Below are 12,773 nucleotides of genomic sequence, written 5' to 3' on the forward strand. Positions count from 1 at the left end.
AGCTCCATCCTCGCGGCTATTCAGAAGTCCCTGGGGATCTCCAGTTGCAGACGTGCTCGAGGGCACCCTGCTCTGGGCAGCTCCATTGGACCAGGTGACCTCCAACCTACGACACCAGGACAAGGCGGGCAGAGGAGGAGGGCTCGGTGGGTGCCCGGCTTTGCAATAGAGGCATTTCTGCTTTTCCCTTAGTCTCCAAGGAGATAAAAAAAATATGCAGAAAATAACAAGAAAAATCCAGCTTCCTCCTAGCTGCCACTCTGCAAGAGTTTCTTCTCGCCTCCCGGCCTGGCTCCGTGAACCTCCATCCAGGAGCCTGGCTGTTTGTTTGCTAGAGACAATTCTGCTCCCAGAGAGCAGTGAGGCACTGGCACAGCTCCCCAGGGCAGGGGGGAGTCACCATCCCTGGGGGTGTCCCAGAGCCGTGGAGATGTGGCACTGAGGGACGTGGGCAGTGGGCACGGTGGGGTGGGCTGGGGTTGGACCTGGAGATCTGAGAGGTCTTCTGCAGCCTTCGTGGTTCTGTGGTTTTGTGGGAGTGGAGGAGCGAGGACGGAGGATGAAGGAGGAAGGACAAAGGATGGAGGACGGAGAGCACGGGATGGCAGAGGGAGGGCGCGGGGATGGAGCTGCCGGTCCCTTCTCGTAGAGCCGGGAGGGGGCTCCGGGTGCCGCAGCTGAGCCGGGACCCCCCGCACCCATCCCGTCCCGGCTCCACCCGCGGACACCGCTCGTCGGCCGGGGCAGGGCGGGAGGGGGCGGCCCCGTGTCCCGTCCCGCAGCCCCTCCCGCAGCCGGGGGCCGGCGCGGCGCCAGCGCGGGGCCTTAAACAGCGGCGGCGGCGGCGGCCGCGCCCAGAGAGCGGCACCGGGAGGTGAGAGCGGGACCGGCACCGGGAGCGAGCGGGGAGCGGGAGGGGGCTCCGGGCAGCGCGGGGCCCCGCGGGGTCGGGACGGCTCCGAGGGTCCCGAGCCCCCCTTAGGGGTCCTCATCCCCCGGTGTCTCCCCCCGGGGCCGCGCCTCCCAGCCCTACCGACGGTCGCTAGGCAACGCGGCCCTGCCCTTAGCCACGGTCGCTAGGCAACGGGGGGGATGCTGCGCTGGCGATGGGCACGGGGCTGAGATGCGGGTGGGCGGTGGCCAGGCTGGGGGTGGGCTGATGCGCTCGCATCTCTCGCCCCGAAGCCGCCGTTCCCTAAGGCACCTCTCAGCGGTCGGCGTCGGAAGCTGAAGGCAGCGTCCAGGTGGTGACGGGGCCCCTCTGCCCCCACCCCGTCCCTCGGCCCCATGGCGGGGAGCGCTGAGATGGCATCGCTGGAGGAGAGCTTCCGCAAGTTCGCCATCTACGGCGACACCAAGGCCACGGGGCAGGAGATGAATGGGAAGAACTGGGCCAAGCTGTGCAAGGACTGCAAAGTCATCGACGGCAAAAGCGTCACCGGCACCGACGTGGACATTGTCTTCTCCAAGGTGAAGTAAGTGACGTGGGCTGGGGTCTCCCGTGCACCCCCGTGCTGCGTGCATCGTGGTGCAGCGGGTGCCGATAACAATCAGTGCAAATCTGCAGGATGTGAAGCTCAGATTTTGATGTCATGCGCAGATAAGATGGGAACCCAGCTTCCCATCCAGCAACAGGAGGATGCCCGGGGCTGGACAATGGGACCTGGCACAGCCCTGAGCTCGGGGAGGGCTCTGAGCTCGGGCACTGGGGCTGCTTTCGTGGTCCCCACGGGTGTGGTGACAGCCAATGCTGCACCAGGGTGCAGAGGTGATGGTGGGTGGGGATGCTGCTCCCCCTGCACTGCTGCCTGGGGTCTCCTGTTCCCAGCTGGAACCAAGTGACTTTGGGCACCAGGGTGATGCCAATGGGGAAGGACATGGTGCAGCAGTTCTGTGCCAAACTGGGCGGTGGGGAGAGGTCAGGAGCAGCGCTGACAGACACGCATCCCCTCCCACCACCAGCACCCAAATCCCCAGGGAGGTGTGGGCACAGAGAGCTGTAACATCATGGGGCTGCAAAGCTCCCCGAGCCCATCCAGCCTGACCTGTGCAGCCCCGCTGCGTTTTGGAGGTGGCCGAGGAACCCCAGGTTGGGGTTGCATTTGGGTCCTCGCAGTGCAGCTCGGACCAGCACAAGGTGATGCTCACAGCATACACGGTGTTGGTGCTTGCAGAGGGAAGACAGCCCGCGTCATCAACTACGAGGAGTTCAAGAAGGCCCTGGAGGAGCTGGCCCCGAAGCGCTTTAAGGACAAGAGCAAGGAGGAGGCGTACGAGGCCATCTGCCAGCTGGTGGCCGGGAAGGAGCCCATTAACGTGGGCGTCACGGTGAGAGCCGGGGGCGGGGGGTGAGGATGGGGCTCTGCTCGGCTTTGGGTTTGGGCTCCCGCTGGGCGCTGGGAACTGGCACGGGGTCAGGCTGCTGGCTGACCCGCTGCGCCCATGTCCCCCTGCAGAAAGCCAAGAACGTGGGCGCCGTGGAGCGGCTGACGGACACCTCCAAGTACACGGGGTCGCACAAGGAGCGCTTCGACGAGACGGGCAAGGGCAAGGGGAAGAGCGGGCGGGAGAACATCGTGGACAACAGCGGCTACGTCAGCGCCTACAAGAACGCGGGCACCTACGATGCCAAAGTGAAAAAGTAGGGACTGCCCCACGCGCCCACCGCCTTCGGTCACGTCGGCCTCGGGACATGGCCGCAGGGCCTGGGAGGCCGCACCGGGGCCGGCCCCACGCTGGCGGGATGTCGGATGCGACGGGCGAGCGGCCGGGCTCCTTCTCAGCGCCGCGTCCGTCCTTCGTGCATCACCCCCTGCCCCTGCAGCGCTGCTCCACGGGGTGCCCCGCCGGCACCTCGGCCGTCCCTACCTCAGTCCCTGCGGGACCGCAGCCCGTCCTCCCCACCCCTGGCACCGCAGCCTTCCCATCGCCCCATTGGGATGCCACTTGCCGTGGGTCCCGTCACCCAGTGCTGCCCCTGGGATGGGGTCCCAACCACCACCAAAGGTCCCTGAGCCCCCTGCTCTGCGCCCACGTGGGCGCCTGCTGCCCCCAAGGAGCCCGAACCAAAGGAAGCTGCAGCCCCGCGCTGTCACCCTGCAATAAAGCCCCCTCCGCACTGACGCCTCGCTTCTGGTTCCGTCTGTCTGTCCATCCCTCTGTCCGTCTTGGCCAGCCCCAGGGCTCGCTTCCTGGCTGGCCCCGAGTTGCCTGAGCAACCGCAGGCACAAACACAGAGCCTGGCTCCGGCCCCCGCTCTGTTTGCAACCAAACACACCGCGGGCTCCTGGTAACCATCCCTGGGAAGCAGCCGCGCTTGGGCTGGGGTGGTGCTTGGGGCTGGGCGCTGCCACCCCAACGCCCGCAGTGTCTGCACTGCCCAAGCACCGGGGTTGTGCTCTCAGCGCTGCCGGAGCTGCTCGTGGCTCGGCTCCCTGCCAGCTCACGTCCCTCTGCGTCTCGCTTTGTAAAGGCAGGAGGCTGGAGGGCTGCCCCTTGGCTGGCGCTGGCATCGCTCCCTGGCACAGGAATGGGCTGCGGGTGTCATCCCCCACTTTGTGGATCTCATACAGAGATTGCCGGGCTTGTCTGTGCTCCCTGTCCAGGGTCCTTACTCCTTTGCTGACACCATTGCCCAACTGCAAAAAGGAGATGCAAAATGCCCGGGGCTGGGCTGAACCACGTCCCTGAGGGTCAGCACCAAGTGCTACCCCTGCCCCTGTCCATCTGCACATGGAGGACGTGACAAGGAAGGACATTTTGCAATGAGGCAAGCAGCCAGGTCTGTGGGGCTGACCCAGGACAGAAGCTGGTGGGGAGCAACGGGGATGCCCATGTCAGGGCAGCTCTGTGAGGGGCTGCAGGACCCCTGGAGATAATGGGAACACTGGGGAGGTGTCCCCGGTGTACTGAAAAGCACATTAATGCATTGATCTGATCACAACCTCTCCCTGAAGGGCAGAAAGGCTGTGTTTGCCCCAAACCCTAAACGCTTGGTCATTGGCCCAAGGATCTGATGTGCTTTTGGGAAATCAAGACCCAACCACATGGCCTACAAATGGTGAGGATGCAATGGGCACATGGAAGGACCGCTCCGCCGGGCTGGGCAGCACCAGCAGCCCACTCCTGCCAAGCCAGCCCCCAGGCAAGCAAAGCTGGCAAAGACCCGGCGGGGTCAACCTAAAGAGCTGGGAGCAGGCTTGTGGTGTTGCCCATGTTCTGCATTTCAAAGGGACTCCGGGGGGACACCGGGGCCTGCAGCTGGGGCAGAGCTTGGGGTGGCTGCTGAGTCCCAAGGGCTGCGGTGGTGGCCTCACCCCAGGTGTGCTCTGGTTGACACACCAAGACACAAGCAAGACAAAGGATGAGCAAGAGATCACTCGTGTCTTCAGAGAAGGTTGGTGCCAAGAGTTGCACCTGGGTTCCCATGGCCACGAAGCCCTCTGTGAGGAGGGAGGATGGTTGATGGGATCCACCCAACGTGGTGGGGTGAGAGTGTGTTTGTCAGTGGGGTGGTCAACATGGCAAGGAGGGGCTGGCCAACATCGACACGAGGCCCCCACATAACATTTGGGAAAGGTCCTGGAGAGCGGGGGGGTAGCAGATGTAAAGAGGTAAGTGTTGTGTCCCACCTTAGATAGGGTAAGGAGGAGGACCTGGTGAGCAGCCTTTCAGTCCCTGAGAAGGTGGTGGGGCAAATGCTCCTGGGAGGTATTTCTGGGCACATGGAGGACACACAGCTGATAGAGAATGGCCACCAAGGGCAAACCACGCCTGAACAACCCCATGGCCTTTGACAGCGAAGTGGTGGGTAGCCAAGGGGAGAACAGGGGTAGGTAGGGTCCATCATTGGACTAGATGATCATAGTGGTCTTTTCCAACCTTAATGAATCTATGACTCTGTCTCACCTGGACTTTAGTGCAGCTTCAGCGTGGTTTCCTCCAGGAGATGCAGAGAACAGGATGACTGGGTGGGTGGAAAACTGGTTGGGCCAGCAGGGTCAGGCTGACCAGTGAAGCCTGATGCGGCGTCACAGGCTGCTGGGGCAGCAGAGAGCTCAAAACGTTAGCAGCAGGGCTGCCTTCAGCAATGTGAAGAGACACAGCCTACATGAAGGGCTTGCCGCCGCATCCCCTGTGCTAATGAACTGGCTCTGGCCAAACGTTTGCTCCGAGGCTGGCTCCACACCAGGACCAGAGAGCCACTTCGCAGCCAGCGTGTAACTCCCTAGCAGCAGAGGAGCCAGCAGGCAGAAGGTGTCTGAGCCAGCATTTATGTCACTTGCATTTATCGAGGTCCCAGCACTAAGCTTGCAGCCCCAGAGCCTTTTTTCCCCTTTCCACGTGTTCCTTCCCCTTGGCTCAGGAAAGAATATGGGATGGCAAAAGCAAATCTGCAGTCTGTCATTGTCATCCCAAGGGAACCAGGAGGACTTGCTGGTGGTTGAGGAAGGAAGCAAAGAGAGGGCAAAGTCTTCAGGGCAGGAGGAACATGATGAAGGATACGTGGAGCCATAGAACCACAGAATATCCCGAGTTGGAAGGGACCCATAAGGAACACAGAGTCCTCCAATTCCTGCCCACTGGTACAAGTGGTTCTGTACCTGCTGACACCAGCGGTCTTGGTCCTCGTTAATTTATCTTCTCTTTATGGAAGCTCATTTTTGGCACTTTCCTTTCCCATGCTCAAGCAGACCCAAGACTCCCCTAAGGCAGAAGTCACATCCCTGGGCTATGAGGTGCTTCTGAGCGACCTAGCTCTGCAGCTTCCATAGGGAAAAGGGCCTCAGGAGGGTGGGGGTGAGGGGGCTTCCCCACTGCAATGGGGGTTACAAAAGACAAGGAAAAATGGAGGTTTCAGACAAACTCAGATATATCTCAAAGCCTGAATCACAGAACCACTAAGGTTGGAAAGACCTCTAAGATTGTCTAGTCTAACCATTGACTCTCCCCCACCATGCCCACCGCCCACGTCCCTCGGAGCCACATCTCCAGGTTCTCGAGCAGCTCCAGGGGCTCCACCACCTCCCTGAAAGATCAGAAAAGACAAGATCAGCCTTTCTGAAGGCAAACAGACTGCGCTGACTTTGGTCATCAGGTGATAACTTCGACCACTTCCAAGGGAAGCAATGAAACCTCTCCTTTGTGGCCGTTCCACTGGAACGCAGCACCACGTCACACGGTTTTGGCCTTGATGGGTGCTCGGGAGCGACCTCCTTTCCTGCAGGATTCAGTGGGTCCCGCTGGTAAGCACCGCTCCAATGGGTAACGTGGCTGATGATGGGAAGCTTGAGACTTTTTTTAGCCCCATGAAGTCAGCCTGCGTTTGATCCGATGCCTTCCCGGGCTCCTTGCTCGGGTGTCATTAAGTTCACATAAATAAATCAGAAACCGAGGCCAAGAGAAATGATCGGTGTCTGGCAGCAAGAAGCACACTGCTCCCTCTCCGCACATTTCCGGGCTCTTGGCATGGGTGAAGCCCTGCGGGAACGCCAGCCCCAGCTCTGTCCTGCAAAATTCGTGAGCTGCTCTGATGAACTGCAAAGCAGAGGGAGCGGGGCTTTGCAGCATGAAAACAGCTCCGTGCTGCTCTATTTCCCCCGTTTGAATGGAGCTTGTGCGGAAAGAAAAAAAGAGTTAAAGTTGAAGCTACAGCCCCACGCTGGTGGAAAGAGTGACGCCAGCCAGGTGGGACGCTACCAAAATATGACCTTAAATTTCCACAGTATTTCTCTGCCACAGGCTGCTTCCCTAGGGAGCCTCCAGCCTGACCTAAAATCTAAAAGGAAGAGGCTGCAAGAACTAAAGGAAGAGGCTGCAAGAACTAAAGGAAGAGGCTGCAAGAACTAAAGGAAGAGGCTGCAAGAACTAAAGGAAGNAAGGAAGAGGCTGCAAGAACTAAAGGAAGAGGCTGCAAGAACTAAAGGAAGAGGCTGCAAGAACTAAAGGAAGAGGCTGCAAGAACTAAAGGAAGGGCTTCACACTTTGACAGCAACTTGTGCACCTGGGATGAGGTCCTGGCTGCTTGAGGGGTCACTCTTCCCTAGGATGAGTGCTTTGGGCAGCCAGTGCCTTGAGACACTGGCTTGAATACAGATCTTACAAGCAATGCTTCACGGCCAGGCACACACCGATATTGATTCAGTGCCATGTCAGAGCAAACTGAATTAACTCAATGACTTTCTTCCCAGCACAGCCTGATCTCAGATAAAATGTTATTAGACAGAAGTCATGCCCACTTCTTGTTAATGCAATAAACGTTGCAGAAGGCGGCACGGGAAGGAAGACAGGGGCAGGAAGACGCTGAGAAACCGAGCACTGCAAAGATTAGATTCACCAGCAGAAGATTTCAGAGGACATAAAAACGAACGCAGTCCATATTTCACGTCTGTTCTGTTCCCCTTACCGAGGACAATTGCTTAATTGCCCTGAGCCGAAGCGCTGAGCAGAGCTGTATGCAGATGGCAGGGATGTGCTCCTGGCAGAGGGGCTGAGGGCTGGTGCATTTTTCGGGAGGACGAGTTGTGCTGGGAGCAATGAGTGCTGGCTTCACTCAGCCCTTGCAGCAGGAAGCTGTCTGTGGACACCAAAGACCTGGGTGAGACTGATCTAGAGAATGATTCAGAGGGCGAGCATGCACTCAGCAGCATGAACATGCTATGATTGGAAAGATTGCTCCGGAATGGATATACCGACTTCTATTTATTCAAATTCACATAAAAATATATATATATTGAAGAAGCGTGTGCTTAAACCTCCGTGTTTCTAGAAAACTCCAGCTACAGCCATGACTCCCTTTAAGCCCTCATGCACAGCTCTCTTGAAGTGACTAATAACAGACTGCAACCAGCCCAGCTGTGTTCATGCCATGTGTGACAACAGCTGGAAGCCCATTGAGGACTGCCATTGCAGAACTCCCCCATTTGGACCCGCTCGCTTCCAGCCTGAGGAGTTCCACCTGGGGACACAGCTGAACGCTCCTCCAAAGCAATTCACCTTAAGGAAACACAGCGAGAAGGCTGAGAAAAGTCAGCAAAAGCCCATAAATGCATTTTTCATTAAAAAGAAAACAGTTCCTGATGCTAGTGGTCCAACCTCTACATAACAGGATGGGTTCCTGTGAGCAATACCAATAACAACCACTGTTACCATCATCCCTTTGTTGCAAACCCCAAGCTGAACCTGGTTTAGGCACATAGAGTCACAGAATGGCTTGGGTTGGGTGGGGCCTCAAGGACCATCAAGCTCCAAGCCCCCTGCTGCAGGCATCTTTGGAACTGGACTTCCACAACGAGCTCACAGGTCCTGCTGCCTCAAGGATGCAAGCTCCTGGCTCCCGGAGGCACAAAGTGCACGTAGCGCAGGGCTGAAACACACCCTGCAGGGACCTTGCAGGCCTGCGTGGCAGGTCAGAGCAGAGGCTGGAACCCACCGAACTGGTGAGGGGATCTCTGGTTCCAGAGCAGCTGTCACCACGAGCACTGGCTGCTGAAGAGTGCTGGACAAATGGAGATCAAGGCTGCACCACTGGGACAGACAGAATATCTGCTACTGCTGGGCGGTTTGGGAGAGCCTGTCAGCAGCCAGGGGATCCATCCCATGATGTTAGTTTCCTTGCTCTAGCTCTATTACAGTGCTCTTGATGCACAGTGAGTTAAAGCAAGGGCATTGGAGCCTGCCATATCTCTTGTAATGGGGAAACTGAGGCACAGCCAGCCCCTGGCTGCTGCAACAGAGATTCCACCTGTGATGAGACAAAACCTACTGCAAAATCACCAAGGGTCGCAGAATCAAATGGATACTGAGAGAAATCAAGCTGTCCTACAGTTCTGTCAGTGCCCAGCAGGCTCCTAGAAGCCCCTCAGTGGTGCTGGGTGATCCATCTCGGCAGTGATAAATGGCACTGAGCATAACGCGGCACGAATTGAAGCAAGCTTCCACATCACCACTTCGACAAATGCGTTTGGAACCCATTTCTAAAGGGGAAAAAAAAAAACAACAAAGCCATTTCCAAAGCATTCATGCACACGTGTGCAGAAACAACCCACACAAACAATAGCACACGGAGCAGAACGAGATACTCAGGCATTGTGGCAGGGAGCCTTGGTGACGTCAGGAAACAAACCTAAACAGAGATGTTACTATGGATATTTACTATTATGGGTTGTTTTTTTTTTTTTTTTTTAATAACTAATTGGAAACAAATTTGAGCTTTGGATTTAAACGTTTCCTTGCAGCAGCTGCATTGCTTTCTGTGCATCATGCATTTTAGACTCAAGGAGCACGAGGCTGCAGATCAAAGCAGGGAGAAGCCTGCCGTGCTCCTGCCCCGTGTTATTGCTGCAGGAGCAGCTGCTGGCCTTGGGGAACTCATGCAGCCTGGCTGCACTGATCTCCCTGGGAGTTTTAGCCAGCAGAGTAAGGTGACTTACAAACCAAAAAGAAACTCCGCTCTGCTGAGCCCCATCTTTCTGCCCTCATGCATCTAGCATTTCTTGCTCTCCTGAGGCAGAGCTTTGAGAACAACGAGGAGCTCTGCATGGTGAACATCACAGCGGGCTGAGCCGGATCCCTTCTCCAGGTGGACCACGCAGAGCTGGTACATCCCACAGCCACACATGTGTTACATTCAGCCTGAGGAAGGAGCAGTGCTAGAGGCAGTGCAGGGGACCAGGCCTGCCCAGTCCGTGACAGCCTGCAGGAAGAGAATGTCAAGTAAAATGTGAAACACAAAACCACAGCTGAAGGGCACGTGCAGCATCTGGGAAAGGCAGCACTTCCAGCAACGTGGCTGAGCACGGAGGACGGTCAGCAAGAACTGCTGGGGAGTGGATGGACACACGGCATTTCAGGGCTGGACACGAGACAAAAGGCAGCAGAAAGCAGGCTGCAGAGGCAGGCTGGTGAGCGTTTGTTTGCCTGTTTTCCTGGGAAGCAGAAGCCGGTGTGCAGCCAAACAGCTCCTCTCTGTGGCAGCTGGCCGGCCAGCACGGATGCTGATGAATAAACAAGGCTGGAAAGGGGTGAGAGATCTGGAAAGGATCCGGTGGGATGCTGCTGGCAAAGCAATTATAAACAGGAGGAACAAGAAGGAATTGGTCGGCCCCAAGATCTTTGAGTGGGGAAAAAAAAAAAAAAAGGCTTCTGAAATGCTCTGCTAAGGACAGGAGGGCTGCTGTGTGCTTTGCATCCCTGTTCACCCCAGACCCGAAGGAGAAACACAGGAGGGCTCCACCACCATCTCAGGAAAACGAGAGCAATCCCAAAGCCCCAGCTGCAGAGATTTCCAAAGCAGAGCCCTGCCACGAGATAGCAGCTCACTAAACTGGAGATACTTGCAAACCAGATGGGCCAGTCTCAACAAACTTCCACTAAGGCAAAGGCAGAGGAGAGCAGAAAGCTCGTGGGAACCAATGCCTTGGTGCTGGTCAGGCATCAGGGAGGTGCTCGTATTGCCAGGTGCCACAAATGGGATTGCTCCACAAGGAATCATCCTGCTGCTTCCATATACAAGGATTGTCCAGAACACATCAGATGGAAATCCTCCTGGAAGACGTCTTTTCTCTCGGTAATTAAATCAGGTGATTAATCCCTTCTCAATTTCGTTACGACAAGGAAGTGGTGCTCATTAAAAAGTTCACAGTAAGGTGATCTTCTCATCGAATTCCCGTTAGCATGTTGGCAATGAAAGAGAACTAAAACCACCCACCGGAGCAGCACCCATTCCATCATATGTTCGGCATATCCAAGCTGAGTCTTCTGGACGTCAGGATCCTTTCCAGCTAAGGTTGAGGAGCTGCGTCCAGCTGTCAGATGAGCACCCACCAGAAAAAAGCAAGTTGGAAACTTGGAAAAGCACTTGGAAAAGCAAGTTCTGGGCTGGAACGACAGAGGCACAAAAAGATTGTCATGAAAACTCCCTCCCAGCAATCCAAACAGGCATCGTTTCCTATAAGCTTTTCCTATAAAATCACTACTGGTAATAGCATTTCCTGAAAGGCAAAAACTAGCGAAGAAATTCCCAGTGACCTCCATAGGTAGTTTGAACTACAGTGTTTTATGGGGTTTGAGTTCTAAAATACTGGCCGGTCATTAACTTACAAAGCCATTAAGTCAGCCATAACAGCACCAGCCATTCAGCTGCTGTCCACAGGCAGACACCTGCAGTCACTGCGCCACGTTACATCAAGAACCTCTGCTTGGTGCTCATGAAGGGTAGAAATGTACCAAGGATGCTCTAAACTAAAAGGATGAGCCCATATTGCTCCTAGGGGGGAGCACAACAAGGCCATGGAACAGTAGGTAACAAGTTAAAATACATAGGGTGAAATGAAGACGAATTGGAAGAAAGCACGGGGGCTCAAGAGGAAGCGTTTGCTTGCAGGCTTACCAAGGAAATCCTTGTAAACCAGGAGGGAGCCAGACCCGCTTCTGTGACCACCCACCAGCACCAGGAGCTGCTGGAAGCTGGGATGCTTCTTCAAGCCCAACGTGACGCTGAGCTGCTGTCACAGCAGTGTCATTGCTCAGCTCGCTAGGAAAAGGCCAGCGAGAAACATGCAGAGCTCTTTGCTTTCTCAGCTCATGTCTTCAGCAATATCCTAAGGTGAGCGGGGAAGGCTCAGGAGCAGCCAGGACAGCACGGGCAGCCTGATGGCAAAGGATCACAGTGCTACCAGCGCTGCCTCTGCAAAGTGCAGCTGCTTCCAGGCTTCAAAGCAATGGCTTTGAAGTATTCCTTTCGAAGACAAAGAAGCTATTGTGCATTATCAGTGTCTGCGTTACACAGAACATTGCAATGCCAGATTTCCAGCTGCATCTCAACGGACACGTGCACACCTGTGAAGAGCAACGATGCCGAGCGGAACACTGCTTGGGAAAGCCTTTGCAGCAACCACCAGGAGCCAGCAGTGAACGCAGGGTTTCGCTTTGCTCGTATCCCACCCCAGCTGGGTGAGGTGCCAGCTCTCTGCAGGCACCAGGGGCCGAGCTCAGTGCTCACACTTCAGCTGGGAACAAGGTGGCATCACCGAAGCCTGCAGACAAAGGAGAAAACCAGTGGCTGGGCGAGCAAAGCTGCAGGCTGGAGAAGTGCAAGCATTCCCAGCTGTGGGAAAGAGAGCAGCAGGCAAACTTTATGTGTTTTACCCTTGTCTCCTCTATGAGGTGACCGACATAGTGGACATGGTGACTGCTGACACCAGGTAAACACCACGGCACGTCTTCAGATGCATGGAGGGGATCATCCCTCGCAGACACCGGTTCCTCACTGATTTCAACATTAATTAGTCACACAAATGCCTGCAGGGACCCGGGTTAGGGTTAGGGTTAGCCTCCTCCAGCACAACGCAGCCTGGGCTGGGACCTTCCCACTGTCAGAACCTCACCGCGTTAATTAGCGCAATGAACAGCGACGTGGGTAACGGTTGCTTTGAGCACCAGGGAGCACAGAGAGCCGGGTTTGGCTGGGATCTTCCTGCCTTGCCCGCAGGGAAGCCGATGGAGAAGTGCTCAGGCCTTGACCCCGCCGCCGCTCCTGGTGTTCCATGAAAGCAGCTGGGTTGCCTCCATGCACGGCGGTGATAAGGCGCGGATCTGATAACAGCTGCAGATAAGAACACATCAGGGACAGGTCCCATCCCGCCGGCGTTGTTCCGCACTTCCAGTCACACCTCAGCATGAATCACGTACCGGCTTCCATCAATTTACCCTCCCCTCCGCGGTTTCTTTTCCCGACTGCGAAGCGGGCTCTGCTCCCGCCGCCCCTCGCAGGT

At 56.4% G+C, this 12,773-nt stretch overlaps 2 protein-coding genes and 1 long non-coding RNA gene across 11 annotated transcripts in view; 2 read left to right on the forward strand and 1 right to left on the reverse strand.

Annotated features, from left to right (window-relative positions):
• Positions 4-3,122, forward strand: TPPP3 (tubulin polymerization promoting protein family member 3). Of its 2 annotated transcripts, none has more exons than XM_021408878.1 (4): positions 4-146; positions 1,186-1,475; positions 2,175-2,328; positions 2,457-3,122. In XM_021408878.1, exons 2-4 carry the CDS (start codon positions 1,288-1,290, stop codon positions 2,643-2,645), a joined length of 531 nt encoding a protein of 176 aa, XP_021264553.1. In that variant the 5' UTR covers positions 4-146; positions 1,186-1,287; the 3' UTR covers positions 2,646-3,122. The 2 variants fall into 2 exon arrangements, with proteins under 2 accessions (XP_021264553.1, XP_021264552.1); XM_021408877.1 differs by lacking the exon at positions 4-146 and adding an exon at positions 725-874.
• LOC110404507 overlaps positions 6,897-12,773 on the reverse strand; it is a 6,377-nt gene continuing 500 nt past the window's right edge. The window contains exons 2-5 of one of the 7 annotated variants that reach the window (XR_002442293.1): positions 12,387-12,604; positions 11,390-12,300; positions 9,432-10,878; positions 6,897-8,975 (exon numbers count right to left, since the gene is read on the reverse strand). This is a non-coding gene — a long non-coding RNA (uncharacterized LOC110404507). Of the gene's footprint in view, positions 8,976-9,431; positions 10,879-11,389; positions 12,605-12,690 lie in introns of all 7 variants that reach the window. The other 6 variants (XR_002442288.1, XR_002442292.1, XR_002442291.1 and 3 more) reach the window with 6 other exon arrangements.
• KCTD19 (potassium channel tetramerization domain containing 19) overlaps positions 12,463-12,773 on the forward strand; it is a 14,470-nt gene continuing 14,159 nt past the window's right edge. For both annotated transcript variants that reach the window (XM_021408873.1, XM_021408871.1), the window contains exon 1: positions 12,463-12,686. In XM_021408873.1, the coding sequence (XP_021264548.1) occupies positions 12,678-12,686 (9 nt within the window). In that variant the 5' untranslated portion in view covers positions 12,463-12,677. The remainder of the gene's footprint in view (positions 12,687-12,773) is intronic.

The sequence above is a fragment of the Numida meleagris genome, chromosome 10 (genome assembly GCF_002078875.1).
Source record: "Numida meleagris isolate 19003 breed g44 Domestic line chromosome 10, NumMel1.0, whole genome shotgun sequence".
Taxonomy (NCBI): Eukaryota; Metazoa; Chordata; class Aves; order Galliformes; family Numididae; genus Numida; species Numida meleagris.